Below are 19,604 nucleotides of genomic sequence, written 5' to 3' on the forward strand. Positions count from 1 at the left end.
ACTACTTCTCTACTGGAATCAATAAAGCTCTCACGAGTACATCTGGTGTGAAAACTTCTTTGATATTTATCCTTAGGCTCTTCAGGGTACCATACCTGACATGGAAAAAAAAAAAGTAAAATTGGGATTATCTGCCAGAAATCCATGCCAGTGTCAACACCACAGCCAAATGCACAGATGAGTGAGGCCCTGGACATGAGCCAAATTTCTAGATCAAGGTTTCCCAAATTCGGCACTATTGAAATTTGGGGTGAGAACATTCTTTGTTATGGGTAGTGCCTTGTGCACCACAATATCACTGGTCTCTACCCAACAGATACTGGATGAGTGCTCCAAATTTCTCACCCCTGGGGGTGGGGTGTGGGGAAACAACCCTTGGTTTAGAACCATAGCTCTTAAGACGAGAAAATACCAAGTCAAAGAAAGGCAAATGCACACACCTGAATATACCATCACTAAGAATGTGAAATGAAAGAGCATTAACGATACTGAACTCAGCAGGCTCTGAGAAGTATACAGTTTACTGCAGAAAAAATTACTTATGTTATTATGCAAATTACTTGAAAACATGCAATCATCATCATTGTCAACATTATGGCCCCAAACTACCCTAGCACAAGTAGTGATCAGAAACTTTCTTTAAAAAACTGTTTGCTATGTTTATAGCTGTTTTATCCATAATTGCTGAGACTCAGAAGCAACTAAGATATCCTTCAGTGGGGGAATGGAGAGATAACTATCCTATATCCAGACAATGGGATATTATTCAGCACTAAAATAAGCAAGCAATTAAACCATGGAAAAACCTGGAGGAAACTTAAATGCATATTCCTAAGAGAAAGAATCCAGTCTGAAAAGACTGTAATGTATGACTCTAACTACATGAAATTCTGGAAAGGCAAAACTATGGAGACAGTAAAAGGATCAGTGGTTTCCAGGGGTTGCAGGAGAAGGAAGGATGAATAGGTGGAACACAGAGGATTTTTAGGGCAGTAAAACTATTCTATATGAGTTATAATGGCATATACACATCATTATACATGTGCCCAAACCAATAGAATGTGCAACACCAAGAGGGAAAGTGACGGTTAACCACATACTTTGCGTGATTATCATGTTTCAAAGTAGGTTCATTAATTGTAGCAAATGTACCATCTGGTGCAGGATTGTGACAGTGAGGGAAGCTGTATATATGTTGAGGCCAAGGATAGAAGAAATTTCTATACTTTCTGCTCAGTTTTCCTGTGAACCTAAAATTGCTTTAAAAATAAAATCTATTTAAAAATATACTCATGGAGTTCCCGTCGTGGCGCAGTGGTTAACGAATCCGACTAGGAACCATGAGGTTGCAGGTTCGATCCCTGCCCTTGCTCGGTGGGTTAAGGATCCGGGGTTGCCGTGAGCTGTGGTGTAGGTTGCAGACGCGGCTCGGATCCTGCGTTGCTGTGGCTCTGGCGTAGGCTGGCAGCTACAGCTCCAATTCGACCCCCAGCCTGGGAACCTCCATATGCCACAGGAGCGGCCCAAAAAATGGCAAAAAGACTATATATATACACTCGTTATGCTTTCTTCATTACCTTGTATCAGTCTCATTCACTCAACAAATCAAATGAAGATAATTCAGAATATAACACAGGATCCATCACGAGTTTGCAGCTGCCTTACCTAACACCTGGATGCTGAAGTGCTCCAAGTATTTCATTCTAATTTGCACCCTGGATGCAAATAGAACTTCTTTCTATCCTCCAAGTTCCAGGTCAAGAGTCTCTTGCTCATTAATTCATTAATAATCTAAATTTCCTATGTGTCGGCAATGTGTACTGTACAAGGCCTTGGGTATATACCAGTCAATAGCCCTATCACAGATGTTAATCCTGCTCTGAAAACACTGTAAGTTACCCATGTTCATTGATATACTCAGCATGTCTGTGTTTACATAGATCTTACTTTTTCAAGTTAAAGCAGAATTTTAAAAAAAATCAAGTTATATTAAAGATAAAAGTATTACGGGCATCTTTTCCAGCAACTATTACTGTAGAGGAAACTTCCTCTTAGTGAATGCTATTTTACTATAAATTACATTGTAAATTTCTGAGAAGTGTCCTTTTGACCAAGGATCCTAATATAATAATACTAGGCCTAGTCATTCCTCAGTGAACTTTTAATTTTTATATCCTTATTATACTTAGTTTCTCCATAAAGTAATTTAAAAACATAAATTATAGTAGTTAATTTCAAAATGAGAAAAAGAGGCAAAGAAGTTGAGTCTCAAAAATGTGGTGAAGCTTGTTATGTTTTGTAAAATGTTACTGATTTAAAGACAAAGTCAGAAAATACATAGCTCTTGTTCTTTTTTTTTCTAAGAGAAAATATGAAAATAAGTATCTTTTGAGTTGAGATTATTCCCAGTATAGCGGGCATAAAGCTCATCATTGGAAAAAAGAGGGATCTATTAACCAACCAATATTTTTAAGGACTGTTTGTAATCCATGGTTGTTATCTAGCAGTCTATTTAAATTATAACTATTAAACATATGGAATATTTTGCACATTAAAGTTAGCTGAACAAATTAAAAAAATTGTATTTCTATTCACAGCATCACCTGAACACATAAACTCCAGGTGACTCCCAGTAGTATCAGTTACTGCAAGGGAATGTATTTAAGATGTTACAATGGGATTCATAAAATCTATGAATTTGAGGACATTATCTATCCTTAGGATGAATTTCTTTATTATACCACTTGATCGAAAAATCTATACCTGCAAATGATTTCACTTAAACTAGAGTATTTTGATAAGTATAAATTGAAAATTCGATAGTTATGGAGATATTTCCTTAGAAATTTTCAGTAGGCATCAAATTTTAAGGTTTAATTTAATATTAAATCAGAAACTGAGAGTTTTGAGTATTCTGTAGTAAGAATAAACAGAGGTCTATAGAGTATTATCCTGCTATGCACAGTTTACTTACAATAAAAAGTATTTTAACATGTTTTTTTTTTTTTTTTGGCTGAGACTTTAGCATGCAGAAGTTTCTGGGGCAGGGGTCAAACCCATGCCACAGCAGGGACCAAAGCCACAGCAGTGACAATGCCAAATCCTTAACTTCTAGGCTACCAGGGAGCTATTAATGTGATTACTTCTAATAGAACTATTTTGTTTAGGAAAACATGGATAAGAGAATGTGTTTCTTCATGTCTTCAGCTTTCTTTTCCAATATTAGTACTTTAGATATATGTGATATGATGTGATGGGAAAGGTACTTTATCTCTGTAGTCTTCCCCCCAAAGTTCCAAACCCCACTCTAATCATGAAAAAAATATCAGACAAATTTCAATTGAAGTACATTCTACAAAATGCCTAACTCCTTCTCCTTAAAACTTTCAAGGTCATCATAAAATAAGAAAAGTCTTAGAAAATGTTACAGATTAGAGTAGCCTAAGGAAAAATGACAAAATTGTAACACAGTATAGGTAGCCCCTGAGTGAGATACTGGAACAGAAAAAGAACACTTGATTTGGCAAAAACTAAGGAAATCTGAATAAAGGATTGGCTTTACTTAGTAATATGTTTCTGTATTGGTTCATTAATTGTGACAAATGTACCATGCTAATATAAGATGTTAATAATAAGGAAAACAGTTTATATATATGGAAACTCTCTGTAACATCTTAACCTTTCTGTAGATATAAAATACTGTAAAATTAAAAGTTTATTTTTGAAAAAAATACATTAGGATTTTAAAAATATAAGGAGTTATAAATGTTATGAAATTATATACTAGGATGATATAATGTATAGAGAAGTCTTGTGGGAATTAATGCCACTGAAAATACAAATTAAAAAAAGAAAGTTTTAGCAGAAGACTGTATTTCATGACTTAAATAATCAAAAGAACAAAAATGAACACAAAACAAAATAAAAACTTAGCTCAATATTTTGAGAAGTTATTTTTACTTTGGCTTGAGTTCCAATCATGGCTTATGGTGATCTGAGAAGAATCGGCAGGATTTAAACTTTTTTTCTATTTTTTAAAAACCTCCAGCAGCTTTTAGTCTCTTGAATTAAAAAAATCTAATACTAGGGAGTTCCCGTCGTGGCACAGTGGTTAACGAATCCGACTAGGAACCATGAGGTTGCGGGTTCGGTCCCTGCCCTTGCTCAGTGGGTTAATGATCCGGCGTTGCCGTGAGCTGTGGTGTAGGTTGCAGACGCGGCTCGGATCCTGCGTTGCTGTGGCTCTGGCGTAGGCTGGTGGCTACAGCTCCGATTCAACCCCTAGCCTGGGAACCTCCATATGCCACGGGAGCGGCCCAAGAAATAGCAACAACAACAACAAAAGACAAAAGACAAAAAAAAAATCTAATACTAGATATATACCCAAGAGTGGGATTGCTGGGTCATATGCTAGTTCTATGAATAGTTTTCTAAGGTACCTCCATCCTGTTTTCCATAGTAGTTGTACCAATTTACATTCCCACCAACAGTGCAAGAGGGTTCCCTTTTCTCCACACTCTCTCCAGCATTTGTTATTTGTGGACTTATTAATGATGGCCATTCTGACAGGTGTGAGGTGGTACCTCCTAGTAGTTTTGACTTGCAATTCTCTAATAATCAGGGATGTTGAGCATTTTTTCATGTGCTTGTTAGCCATCTGTATATCTTCTTTGGAGAAATGTCTACTTAGGTCTTTTCCCCATTTTTCAATTGGGTTGTTTGTTTTTTTGCTGTTGAGCTGTATAGGTTGTTTCTATATTTTAGAGATTAATCCCTTATCAGTTGCATCATTTGAAACTATGTTCTCCCATTCTGTAAGTTGTCTTTTTTTTTTTTTTAAATGGCTTTCTTTGCTGTGCAAAAGATTGTCAGTTTGATTAGGTCCCATGGGTTTATTTTTGCTTTTATTTCTGTTGCTTTGGGAGACTGACCTGAGAAGACATTTGTAAGGTTGATATCAGAGAATGTTTTGCCTATGTTCTCTTCTAGGAGTTTGATGGTGTCTTGTCTTATATTTAAGTCTTTCAGCCATTTTGAGTTTATTTTTGTGGATGTGTGAAGGTGTGTTCCAGTTTCATTGATTCACATTCAGCTGTCCAGTTTTCCCAGCACCACTTGCTGAAGACTCTTTTTCCCATTTTATATTCTTGCCTCCTTTGTCAAAGATTAATTGACAATAGCCAAGACATGGAAAAAACATAAATGTCCATGACAGGTGAATGGGTTAAGAAGATGGGGTATATATACACAATGGAATACTACTTAGCCATAAAAAGAACAAAATAATGCCACTTGCAGCAGCATGGATGGAACTAGAGACTCTCATACTAAGTGAAGTAAGTCAGAAATAGCAAGACAAATACCATATGATATCACTTATATCTGGAATCTAATATATGGCACAAATGAACCTTTCCACAGAAATGAAAATCATGGATTTGGAGAACAGACTTGTTGCCAAAGGGGGAGGGGGAGGGAGTGGGATGGACTGGAGATTTGGGGTAAAGTAACCTATCGCCTTTGGAATGGATAAGCAATGGGATCCTGCTGTAGAGCACTGGGAACTATGTCTGGTCACTTGTGATGGAGCATGATAATGTGAGAAAAAAGAATATATACATGTACGTGTGACCGGGTCACCTTGCTGTGCAGTAGAAAATCGACAGAACACTGTAAACCAGCTATAATGGAAAAAATAAAAATCATTATTAAAAAAATCTAACACTAGGAGTTCCCGTCGTGGCGCAGTGGTTAACGAATCCGACTAGGAACCATGAGGTTGCGGGTTCGGTCCCTGCCCTTGCTCAGTGGGTTAATGATCCGGCGTTGCTGTGAGCTGTGGTGTAGGTTGCAGACGCGGCTCGGATCCCGAGTTGCTGTGGCTCTGGCGTAGGCCGGTGGCTACAGCTCCGATTCAACCCCTAGCCTGGGAACCTCCATATGCCGCGGGAGCGGCCCAAGAAATAGCAACAACAACAACAACAAAAAGACAAAAGACAAAAAAAAAATCTAACACTATAAGATTACTTTTCGAGACAGATTTCCCCATTTTTTGTAAATGTCATCTGACACGGCTAACTGAAATTTTTTGTCAAATTTTATGCTCAAAATTTGAAAAGAATGAGACCCATGTTTTCTTTTTTCTTTTTTGCTGTAATTTATATAGCAGCACAGTAAATACCTGAATGGTCACAGTGAGATTGGTCCACTGTTCTAGCATTTAAAGTTCAGTTCTGAAACCACAAGTGCGTTTGTGAGATCTAATTCAGGTACTTGGCAAATAAATTCCTGGTTCCTTCTTCCACAATGCAATGCTTTTTGAAACATTATTTCTAATTATTACCACTGTGCTTGAAGAAGTTTATCTTCCCCCTTCTCTCTCCTTTTTTCCTCAGTACTGAGAAAGTGTTAAAGTGCAATGTTAGATTCTGAAAAAAAATATGAGTCCTGCTTCAGGTTAGAGGTGGAATTTCCCCTAGACTAAGCCTTATTCTAGGAACTCGGCAGTCTTGGATCAAAAGTGTTATTATTTTTTCATTTACTTTCAAAGAAGCTGAATTTTAGAGACACTCTCGAGTGCTGGGTTCCTTGAGGACAACTTGACTTAGGAGTTACCTTAGAACTCTTTGTAGGCAGTCATCAAAATAGAAAAGTACCTTTGACTCCTGAGATTTTTCATGTCCCACAGAGCACCCTTGTCTTGTAAAAAGAGATAATTCATAATTGTGAATAAAAGCAAAGTTTAAAAGGAAGACATCTTGGCAATGAAGGAACTTTCCAATTATCAATGAATGATCTCACCAAAATGTAAAAAGTGGCTGGTGGATTACTAAAAACTCTCACAACCAGAATATTATCCTATGAAATTAGCCCACATAAAATGAAATGGCAAGGCAAATTTTGATCATGAGGTTATGACAAGGGCTCTGTGTTGGATGCTCAAATCCAAGTCTAACTCTACCACCCACCATGTATGTGTGGGCATGTGTCTTGATGGCAGATTCCTCATCTGAGAAATGAAGGTAATTAATACTGGAATCTATTCCACATAGTTTGGAAGATTAAATGCCTTAGTAGTTCATAAAGTCTGATGCATAGCTACTGGAATATATATATATGCACCTAGCAAACATTTCCTGTTATTAATTTTGGATTTATTATTAAAACAACTTTAAGCTGTGATAATGAGCCATGAGTGACCACATACTGAATAGATGTGAATGTAATTCTATAGAGTACTTCTTCTGGATACTAGTCTAGCGTATTAGACTAGTATCCAGATGTTTACAGTCAAAACCTGTAAACATCTGAAGCTAATGGGAAAGATTGAAAAATAAATACAGTTGAACTTCCATTTTGACATCCTTGGATTTAAGCAACTATGAATGGAAAATTTTTTTAAACTCCAGAAAGTTCCAAAGCAGCAAAACTTGAATTTGCTGCCCATCAGCAACAATGTCATAGCATTTACAACTATTTACCTAGAGTTTACATTGTGTGAAGTATTATAGTAATCTAGAGATGATTTAAAGTATACAGGAGGATGTGTTATATTGTATGCAAATACGACACCACTTTATGTAAAGGACTTGAAGATTTGTGGATTTTGGTATTTACATGGGTCCTGGGACCAAGTCCCTCTGACACTGAGAGAGGACAGTAAATAGAATGTGTTTCCTCATCTATAAAATGGGGGTAACAAAAGTAACTAAACGTTTAAGTAAATTGCTTATTTTTGTTGCTTTAAACATTGTGGCATATTGCTACAGTTAAAAGGCACACTGTTACAGATTTGTGCTTCTCTAAAATTCATGTGATGAATTCCTAACCTCCCCCCACCACCCCCACCCCTGCCCATATCTCAGAGAATGTAGCTTTATTTGGAGACAGGGCTTTTACAGAAGTACAGAAATTAAAAACAAGAGCCCTAATCCTATGTGGGGTTTAGGAAAATTTGAGGACAGACAGGTACACAGGGAGAATGCCAGGTGAAGATGAGGGCAATGATGGGGGTGATATTTGTATGAGTTTGGATCCCCAGAGATTACCAACAACCCACCAGAGGTGAGAGAAACAGATCTCCCTCACAGTCTTCGGACAGCTTGATCTTGGACTTCAAGCCTCCAGAAAAGTGAGACAGCAAGTTCCTGTTGTTTAAGCCACTCAGTTTGTGGCCCTTTGTTCTGGCAGCCCCAGCAAATGAATACATAGACTTTTAAAAGTTTCATTGTTTTGTATACTACTTAGAGCAGGTAGATTTATGGAAAACAAATGGATCAATTTTCCAGAGAGAGTAGCATATTTAGGCACTCGTGTTACTTCAAACCAGTTGGGCTTAAAAATTTAAAGTGTCAGAACAAGTATAGGTAAATTTTGAGATCCATACTGCTGCCATAATGGTTATGGGAAATTTTAGAATTAAGAACTTAATGGGTGTAAGGACGATCCCAAATTTCAAAATATGAGCACTGCACACCTCCTGAGTTAAAACTGAATATATATATGTGAACTGAAGTTTGGCACATGCCATCAACCTCTACAAGGAGTAAAACATGAGCCACTGCATCTACAAATCTGTAGCACCACCTGAGTGGAGCTCAGCGTGGAACCAAGACTGAGGCACTCTGTGCTCTAGGAAAACTGGAAGAACAGGCCTTCATTCAGAGAGTCAGATATTTTTAGGAGATTTTATGTGCCCAATTCTTGCATCTCTTCATATCTAGAAAAACACTAAAATTCTTCATGGTGATGTTTGATCCTTGTGACTGGTAGTAACCTTCAGGAGATCAGCAACAAACTTTAATAAAATGTGTGTGTGCTGTGTGCAACTCCCGTCACCTTTATCATATCCTGATATTCCCCCTTTTCCTCCTTGGGTGGTGTTTCAGCCTGGTCTGTAGTTAAGGATAAAGAATGTCACAGTCATCTGTAAACGCAGTCACCTCCAAGGGTGAGAGCTTGTGAGTCCTGCAGGCTGGGAAAACTCAGGATACTGGGTGGAGGTGCATTATCAAAGAAATGATTTCAGTGAGCCCAGGCCTCTTTTGTTTCTGCTACCTGTCCTTTGTTGGAAAAACGCCTATATATCTTTGCTCCTCCCTCACCACCTCTGAGTGGTTTCTCAGGACTACCTGAGATGCTGTCTCTTGGGCTTAAGTCCAAATTTCACCCCAAATAAAACTTAACTCTCAATTTTCAGGTGGTGTATTTTTTTAGTTTCTCTCTCCCTGTATATATATATAGGTTTAAAAAGCCAATAGGAAAGAGATTTGAAGGAAATTAATATTTCCATATTCATTAAATTTAAGTTCATGTTTAATGTATTAAATAACACGTTTGACTTGTACTCAACTTGGTACCATTGACTAATTTAAATAAATCTCGTGACAAAATATTTTAACAACTTTTCACATGATCTTAATAAACTAATTAATAATGGTTCTCAAGCCTCAAAAGTTACTGTGCTGGTGTTTTATGCACATCACATTTAGGATTTCAAATGATAACATTAAAATTTTGAAATAAACTTGAAGTGGTCTTGATACTGCATGAGAGGAAATGCACTGTGCAGATCAAGTTATACTTTCCAGAGCATTCACGAAGAAAAGAGAATATTGGTTAGCATCTTCTATTCAGTGATATAATGCTGCTTCAGAATGAACTGCATTTGTACATTGCGCCCAAGTGCATCTCGTGAGTAGAACTGGTTACCAGTAACAACTTTATTTTTTATATAGCATGAAAAACCGGGATAGAATAATGATTTTCTTTCAGTACTAATCCTGGAAGCTTTTCATATTAATATTATGACATGGTTATTTCAAAAATTTTATTCCATCTGTTAGTATTGGTCAGTATTCCAAACAGAAATTCATTAATATGGACTTTTTCAAATTCATAAAAGACTAATTAAACAGGCTAACAGGTAAGCTTATAGAACTTAAACTAGATTGTAAGATACCACTTACCTACAAATTGAAGGGAAAAAAAGCAGAATGGAAATAGGGAGCCAAGGAAGATAGTGGTAGGCAAGGGTGACAGATGAAACATTATTTTCTCCCCACTGATCCCATGTAGCCCTAAGGCTCACAGGATAAAGGAGCTATGTGTGTGGTGGGGAGAGAGGGCTGCAGCTTCCCCACTCAGAAGTGGGTCTGGTCCCCTCAATGGAGGCCATGTGGGGAACAGCCCTGGCCTGACCAGCTCTGCAGCATGTGACTCTGCTTTGGTTCTGCTTATCCCTGGGTTCAGAGGGAGTGCTAAAGGAGTGGGTGGGGCGTCTTAGGGGGCTGACTTCCTGCTGCCATGCCTCTGGGCTGTCCAGTGGGACTGTTACTATTACGGAAAACAATGTGGCTCATTTTTTGCTTTAAAAATTCTTTTTTCCATTTCTTGGGCCGTTCCCGTGGCATATGGAGGTTCCTAGGCTAGGGGTCAAATCGGAGCTGTAGCTGCCAGCCTACGCAAGAGCCACAGCAACGCAGGATCCGAGCCGCATCTGCGACCTACACCACAGCTCACGGCAAGGCCGGATCGTTGACCCACTGAGCGAGGGCAGGGATTGAACCTACAGCCTCATGGTTCCTAGTCGGATTCATTAACCACCGCGCCATGAGAAGAACTCCTCCCCTTTGAAAATTCTTACTTGAGATAGCTTTGAAATGTTTGAATGGCAAAGGGATAATTATCAACTGCATACAAACAGGCATTTTCTTGTGTGACTTTTTACATTGGCATACAATCCTATGGAGAAATTTAACAATTATCAATGAAACAACAAAATCAACTGCACGTTTCCTGGCGAAAGGTCACTTCACTCCCCAGTGGAAAACATGCTTAGAGATCACTATCATTCTCTATCATTTCACGAATGCTTTAGAATCATGGACTCTTTGAGGTGGAATGAGCTTTAGAGATGATCTAAGGTCTTCATTATGTAAAAGAGTAAACTGTGATCTGAAAGGGTTGAGACTAAGACATCCAAGTAGTCTTATAATGACACTGACTGAATTATAAGGAAAAGCCTATCATTAATTGAAATCACCATGCTCCATTGGCAGAGTATAAATGAATCTAAAGTCAGAATGTGCCTTCTTAATAGAGAAATCCCTTGAGTATCACTGAAAATTGGTCCACTGAATATTCATATTTTACTTTTTAAATTAATCCAAGATCTTTAAACTTCCTCTGGGTCTGTAATTTGATATTACTGATCCTAAAAACTTAGGTATTACAGTAAACATTGTCCCCCCAAAGAAATGAGTCTTACGGGAATATATTCCAGAGATAACTACAAATACCCATAACACAGGCACACTATTTTATCAGATTGTTAGTATTATTGAGAGAATAACAGCACTTGTTACAGGCTGGTGGAAAAAAATGGTTAACTGATTAATGATTAATGATTAACTGATATTTTTGAAAATCTTTATAAGACTGAAATAAATTACGTCATTCCTTATCAGAGACATCTTAATAGGAAATATATGCTGTAATTAAATAGATGTCCTTATATAACACTGGGAAATAAGAAAGAAAAACATGTTAGTCAACAATGGAAGCGCCAATGTTCATTTTAGGAAAATTATTCTGGGATTTGGGAAAGTACTTTTAACCACATTACTCTTAGTTGTCACCAGCCTTGTGCTTTAATAGATATACATACATTTTCCGCATTGCATTAGCTCTAGAATATGACTGTTTCATTAAATCTCATATCAATAAGGATTTAGAAATTAAACTAGCAAAATATGGTAATTCTTATGTAAATATTAAACAGAAATTATATGATATAGTTCTCTCCAAATTCATAGCAAAATAGAAAAACATGTATTTAAGGAGAAGCATGTGTTATCTATAAATTGCAGATGGATTTTTCTCTTATTCTAAACATCATATGGGAAGCCCAGAGCCAGTGGCGGGGGGGTGGGGGGGAATCATAAGTCAATCAACAGTTTGCTGCAAGGAGCAAATGAGCTGTGTTGCCTGTGATTTGAGAATTTAAAGAATGTTCACATGGAATAATCTTAATTTAGAAATAATGTAATTACAACTTAAAAGAGCCTTCATAAGAGGGAAGGTTACTGTGTTGAAAAAATACTTCAATTTTTGGCAGATGAATACCAACACCTGTGTGCTGCTGAAATGAACCCACATTAAGCCCTGAGCAGAACCCACATTAAGCCCTGAGCAGAGACAGATAACATACCCAGGCGCTCACACATCTGCCGCAAGTGGTGATTTTGAAATCCCCGTAGAGGTCTTTGATGGCACCAGTCGTGAAGAAACCTTCCACCATCAGCAAGATGCCATACACAAAGAACGCAGCTGCAATGCCGTAGATCACATACTTGAAGATGTCAATCCTAGGAGGGAAAAGACCAAGGGATTTAGCTCAGTAACTCTTTGGGGCTGATCTGAGCAACTGACTCCCACACACTCAGAGGTCCTTTGGAAGGAAAGCTATGGAATATTTATGTTCATAATGGAGGCTGGATTGTAAAGCATTCTTGCTTGGCATGACTAACGTTTGTACATTTTGTGCTGCCACTTCCAGTAGTTGTTGACAGGACTTTTCATGTTTATAGGTTTCTTCCTCTTGCCCTGTACCACCCCCTGTTTCCTGGTTCACACCAAGGCAGCCTTGGATGAACAGCAGATCATATTTCTAAAGGATGTTGCTGAAATGATTTAAGTAGGATAATCATCATATCATTTCTCTAATTATGACAAAATAGCAAATATAAAGGTTTATGTATATAACACTGAGTTTTTTAAACATATTACAAGAGAAAGAAAGCTTGATGGCTAATGATGCATTCATTTTTAATAAAATGACAACCTCGTTTTTATTATAAATGATCAGTTGTAATTATTTTTTATTTCTCACTTACTATAAACCATCACTAATAGTTTCTGCTGCTGATAAATGTCAATAATGAAAAAACTATGGTTTTTACAGATAAGTTATAATTTTGACAAGTAAGCCTTTTAGGCAGAATCACTAATGGATATGATAAAATGGAAATTAATTGGGCCTGAGAAAAGTTATAGAATAATTACATAGAGAAAAGAAAAGATATTCTTTCTTTTCTCACAGTTGAGTGCCCATGTATTTAAGGGTTCTAGAGAGACACATGCATTGTCTATAAATTGCAGATGGATTTTTCTGTAATTCTAGATATTGTATGGGAACCTCAAAGCCCTATGAAAAGGAAAAAAAAGCGTAAATTAATCAGTTTTGCTGCTTCTAGAAACAAAACTAGTTGTGTATCCATGCCATATGGAGAGGTACAGGTATTAGCTATAGTTCTGTTTTTGCCATCTTGGTATACTTTTGTAAGAAAACTGCTCTTTATTTCATACCATCACATTTGATTTTTACTCTCTCTTCTCTTTAATTAGAGTGAGTGGAATAGATAGGGTGGCAAGAAATGATGGAGAGATCCTGGTGACTTTATATAAGGGGGGAAATGAGGGAAGAGGAAGCTGGCTCATGCTGATGGGAGATTCAGAAATCGGATGCTATGTTTTAAAATAATACATGTAATACCATAAGGGAATGTGTTGCATAAAGAAATGAGCAAGAAGAGTTTGCTAACATTCACTGTACCAACTGTTTAGTGACTGATTTCCACTGTCTGAAAAATCTAAATATTACACAATTCTATTTGTCAAGGGCAATGAGGCAGATGATGTGAAGTGCATAAGCCCATCATGCATGTGAAAGAATTTGAGGGTGTCAATGTATAGATCTAATTTGACATCATAAACACATTGAAGAGTTTGGTTTACATGGCTTTTCCACACAATTTTTAGGTTAAAATGACATCTTTTAAAATATATTTTAATTTTTATTTGGAAACAGTTTTACAAGGAAAAATGCAGAAAATGAACAGTACAAAGAAAAACTGTATACCCTATACCTATTTATGATATTTTACTTGATTTACTTTATTGTTTTCTTCTCTCTCCCTGGATAATTCTATTTGAGCACAGGGAAATTCACCACAGTACTGTTGTTGACCTCAAGAAATATAGCACTGATATAATACTTGTATCAAATGTATGATTTGTATTCCAATTTTATCAGTTGCACTGATCCAGTGACAAACACAGGATCCAGTCTAGGTTAAGTATTGCATTCATTTGCCATGTTTCTCTCTGCATCCTTTAATTCAGAAAACAGTCACTGTCTATTCTTTGCGACATTAACATTGTTGAGGAACACAATTCACTCCCTCCTTATCAAATAGGCTGTTTGTCATTTGGGTTTACCTGATGTTTCCTCATGATTAGATCTGGATTACTTATTCTTGGCTAGAATACTTGATGGCTGAGATTCTGTCCATCTGCCCCTCAGCAGTGATGCTAATTTCAATTACCTAGTTAAGATGACATCTGATTTCTGTACTGGTTTCTGAGTTTGTCTTCCTTAAAACTGCCTCCATCTATCTCTTATAAGGATACATGGGATTAAATTTAGGGCTCACCTGAATATTCCAGGGTAATCTTCTCCTCTCAATATCTTTAACTGAAACACAATTTACACCATATAAGGCATAATTACGTTTTTGCCATATAAGGTAATATTTATAGGTTGTAGGGATTAGGAAGTGAATATATTTGGAAAGAAGCATTTTTAAAACCTATCACAATAACCAAGGTTTTTTTTTTTTTTTCTCTTGCAAAAATTGTTGCTTATAAAAACATTTCCTAAGTATAAAAATATTAGCTTGGAGTTCCCGTCATGGCGCAGTGGTTAACGAATCCGACTAAGAACCATAAGGTTGCGGGTTCAATCCCTGCCCTTGCTCAGTGGGTTAACGATCCGGCATTGCCGTGAGCTGTGGTGTAGGTTGCAGACGCAGCTCGGATCCTGCGTTGCTGTGGCTCTGGCATAGGCTGGTGGCTACAGCTCCGATTCGACCCCTAGCCTGGGAACCTCCATATGCCACAGGAGCGGCCCAAGAAATAGCAAAAAGACAAAAAAAATTAGCTTTTAGAGATATATGAGCAAAGTCAGCATGCCTGTACAAATCTTTCTGGAGGGACTTTGGATCTCCTCTTTTTTTTTTGGAGTGGGGAGAGGGGCCCACACCTGTGACATATGGAAGTTCCCAGGCTAGGGGTCGATTCAGAGCTACAGCTGCCGGCCTATGCCATAGCCATAGCAACACAGGATCCAAGCCACATCTGCAAACTACATCACAGCTCATGGCAAGTCTGGATCCTTAACCTACTGAGCGATGCCAGGGATCGAACATGCATCCTCAGGATTGTAACCCACTGAGCCACAACACTCTCCCCTCTTTTTTTTTTTTTTTTTTAATGTGAGATTTCAGGTGAACAAAGCAGCAACTTGGAATATCAGAATATATCAGGCAAAAATAAGAGCATCTTCTTAGGTTCAAAGAAGAGAATAGGACCCATTTCTATAAAACCTAAAAAAAAATGCACACACACACACAATCTTAGTTATGTCAGTAAAGCTGCTGTTTCCTAATAAAGTGTTGAGAAGTAGAACTAGGTGGATATTTTCACATATGGATAAACGTCACAACCCTAAACCCAGAATACTACTCATTGAGGCATTCCCATTCAGGAACAAGGAAATCAATAATCTCTGCTTTTCTTTCTTTTCTTTCCTTCCCTACTTTTTTCCTTCCTTCCTTCCTTCCTCCCTCCCTCTCTCTCTTTTTCTTTTCTTTCTTTCTTTCTTTTCTTTCTTTCTTTCTTTTCTTTCTTTCTTCTTTCTTTCTTTCTTTCTTTCTTTCTTTCTTTCTTTCTTTCTTTCTTTCTTTTTTTCTTTCCTTCCTTCCTTCCTTCCTTCCTTCCTTCCTTCCTTCCTTCCTTCCTTCCTTTCTTTTCTCTTTCTCTCTCTCTCTTTCCTTCCTTCCTTCTATTCTTTTTTTATCTTTTTGGGGCTACACCCATGGCATATGGAGGTTCCCAGGCTAGGGGTTGAATTGGAGCTGTAGCTGCCTGCCCATACCATAGCCACAGCAACACAGAATCCAAGCTGTATCTGTGACCTACACCACAGCTCATGGCAATGCCAGGTCCTTAACCCACTGAGGGAGGTCAGGATTTGAACCCTAGCCCTAATGGATGCTAGTCAGGTTTGTTAACTACTGAGCCACGATGGGAACTCCTCTGCTTCTATTTCACATTGTTCTAGATGTATTAGCTAATTCAATTAGATTAGGGAAAAGTCAGGGACCCAAGAACTCTGTCTGCAGACCACATGATAGTGTACTTGGAAGAATCTCTGAGGACCAGTAATAAAGCTAATTTAAATAATAAGGGAATTCAGCAATGCAGTAGGATATAAAATTTACATGCAAAAGTCAATAACATTTGTATAGTCAAATAATAACCACTAGAAGACATATTGGTAGTGGAAAATTTGACTTATAATGGCTGCAAATGTTAAACAATAAACTTAACAACTGCTCAAGACTTACATGAAAGAAACATATAAACATCCCTGAAACGCACAAAATTAGACTATGTCATTGATTTTTGTAGTGACATGCTTTTATTTCTTTTTTTCTTTTGCACATCTTCTATAGACATTTTCTTTATGGTTACCATTGGGCTTACATGAGACATAATTATCCATATACTTTATTCCATTCAACTGACATCTATTGAATTAACAACCTGAATTCAATTACATACAGATACTTTAAACTGTCACTTCTCTCCCTCCACATTTCATTATTGATATTGATATCACAAATCATATCTTTTTATATTATGAACCCATTAACATATCTTATAGTTGTAGTTTCTCAATACCTTTGTCTTTTAATTTTTTTTTTTTTTTTTGTCTTGTGTCATTTTAGGGCCGCACCCGTGGCATATGGAGGTTCCCAGGCTAGGGGTCTAATCAGAGCTATAGCTGCCGGCCTATGCCAGATCCACAGCAATGCCAGAGCTGAGCCATGTCTGCAACCTACTCCACAGCTCATGGCAATGCCGGATCCTTAACCCACTGAGCAAGGCCAGGGATCAAACCCTCAACCTCATGGTTCCTAGTTGGATTCGTTTCCACTGCGCCATGACAGGAACTCCCTGTCTTTTAACTTCTATGCCAGAATTAAAAGTGATTTATGTATCACTACTACAGTATCAGAGTATTCTGTATTTGTTTGTATATTTACCTTATGAGTGAGATTTCTACTTTCACAGGCTTCTGTTTTAGTATATAGCGTCCTTTCATCTCAACTTGAAGGGCTCCCTTTGGCATTTTTTTGTTAGGCAACTCTGGTGGTGATAAACTCCTTCAGCCTGTTTTTATCTGAGAAGTTCTATTTTTTGCTTTCATATTCGAAGGATGGTTTTGGCAGACAGAATATTCTGGTTGGCAATTTCTTTTCTTCAGCAATTTGAATACTTCATCTCACTCTCTCTGACCTGCAAGGTTTCTGCCAAGAAATCTGTTGATAGTCTTAGGGAGTTTCTCTTGTAAGTGACAAGTTGCTTTTCTCTTGTTGCTTTCAAAATTCTTTCACATTTGAAAATTTGATTATATGTCTCGGTGTGGATTTGTTTCAATTTACATGTGTTATATATAGTCCACTAAGATTCTTAAACCTAAATGTTCATTTCCTTACCCAGATTTGGGAAGTTTTCTGTCATTATTACTTTAAATAAGTTTTCTGCTTTTTCTCTCTTATCTTATGGGACTCCTGTAATGTATATACTGCTCCACTTGATGGTGTCCCAAAGTCCTTTTAGATTTCTTCACTCTTTTTCATTCTTTTTTCCTTTTGTTCCTCTGACTGGATGATTTCAAATGACCTGTCTTTGAATTCGCTAATTCTTTCTTTTGCTTTGTCAATCTGCTTTTGAACCCCTCTAGTGAATTTTTCAGTTCATTTATTCAACCTCCAAATTTAAGTTTGGTTCTTTTTATATATTTTCTATCTTTTTGCTAATGTTCTCATTTTGTCATAGAACATCTTTATGATAATTTTTTGATTTTTTTGTCAGGTAATTCATATAGCTCCATTTCCTTACAATTGGTTTCTAGAGATTGTGCTCCTTTGGTCATGTGCCTCTGTTTTCTCATGTGTCTTGTACTTATTGTTCAGGTCCATGCATTTGAAAAAGCATCTACTTCTCCCAGTCTTTGAGAAACTGGCTTTATACAGAAGATCCTCACTATTCAGCTTAGTTAGACATTCTGAGGGCCTCTGAAAACCTTAAGGGGATTGTAACTTCTAAAAGCCTATAAATGCAGTTTCTCAATTAGAGAGGTGTACTTGTTTCTTTCTCAGTCTCTCATCGTCTTGTTTCTTTTGTGACTGTCTGAAACACTACAAGTTCTGGTTCTACAGTAGCAAGCTGCCCTGATCCTTCTTGTTTTCAGTGGCCAATTGGCATCTGAAGTATACCAGCTCCCTGTCAATGCCCTGAGTTAGACAGGCAGACAACAGTGGTTGGTATACTGAAGCACTGGACACAACACCACTGCTCTCCCTCCCCCCAAAGGGAGAAGCCACAAATTGTGCCCTTTCTCTCCATCACAGCAAGCTGTGCCTCTTGCCACTCTCCACCCTTCTTTCTTCTCAGTGACCTCAGACATCCAAAGACACAGCTCTGTCAGGGCTTCGAGTGAGGCAAAACAGAAATCAGTCCCTTGGGCAGCGCTCAGAAAACCAGAACACTGGAAGAATGTTCCATTCTTCTATGTCCCCCCAAACAAGAAGTCATGATCCAGGACCTTCTCACCTGGCCCTAGCTTGAGGTTAGAGACTGATGTAGTACAGTGAAATTTGCCTTCTTACCCATTTAAACAGGGCTTTGCACTTGCTGGGCTACTGCAACTTCTTAACTGGAAACAAAGGCATTTTGGTCTATATATAATTGGATAAGTTGGTGTTTCTCTGTGGGAACAAGCATTGGGACTTTTAGCCTACCACCGTGCTGACATCACTCCTTCCAAATTCATGTTTAATTTAATTAAAATTCATGTGCATATTAGGTCTGGCTATTTACACTAGAAGTATGATTTCAAATTATTGATGATAATTCCATGGCAATAATAAACACCTTGGTTTTATCTTTCTGAAACTTAGCTCAAACACTATGTCAGAAAACCTGATAGTAAGGACAGGAGTTAAGGGGTGTAGCTATTAATTTCTTATGGTAACTCCAACAGATTACCACAAACTTGGCTTAACACACAGTTATTTTCTTACAGTTCTGGAAGTCAGCAGTTTGAAAGCAGTTTCCCCAGACTGAAATTAATGTGTTGGCAGAGCCTTGCTTCCACCAGAGACTCAAGGGCAGAGTTTCCTTACACTTCCCAGCATCTAGAGCTGCATTCTCTGTGTTCCTTGGCTAGTGATTCCTTCTCCATCTTCAAAGCCACTAAGCAGCACCCTATTTGTGAAGTCACAATGCCTTCTCTGGACAAATTTCTCTCCACTGCCTTCATATAGGGATACTTAGGTTTGGATTTAAGGCTCAGCTGGATAATCTAGAAGGATGGCCGTCGCGAGACATGTTTCTACAATATTTTCTTAGCCTCTTTGCTGAAAACTCCATCTTGTCCTGCTTTACTTTAGCCCATCTTCCTGCTTAAAAAT

At 37.7% G+C, this 19,604-nt stretch overlaps 1 protein-coding gene across 2 annotated transcripts in view; it reads right to left on the reverse strand.

Annotated features, from left to right (window-relative positions):
- GPM6A (glycoprotein M6A) overlaps positions 1-19,604 on the reverse strand; it is a 296,430-nt gene that overhangs the window by 19,177 nt on the left and 257,649 nt on the right. For both annotated transcript variants that reach the window (XM_047772275.1, XM_047772273.1), the window contains exon 3: positions 12,212-12,368. In XM_047772275.1, coding sequence (XP_047628231.1) covers positions 12,212-12,368 — 157 coding nt within the window. The remainder of the gene's footprint in view (positions 1-12,211; positions 12,369-19,604) is intronic.

The sequence above is a fragment of the Phacochoerus africanus genome, chromosome 3 (assembly GCF_016906955.1).
Source record: "Phacochoerus africanus isolate WHEZ1 chromosome 3, ROS_Pafr_v1, whole genome shotgun sequence".
Classification (NCBI taxonomy): Eukaryota; Metazoa; Chordata; class Mammalia; order Artiodactyla; family Suidae; genus Phacochoerus; species Phacochoerus africanus.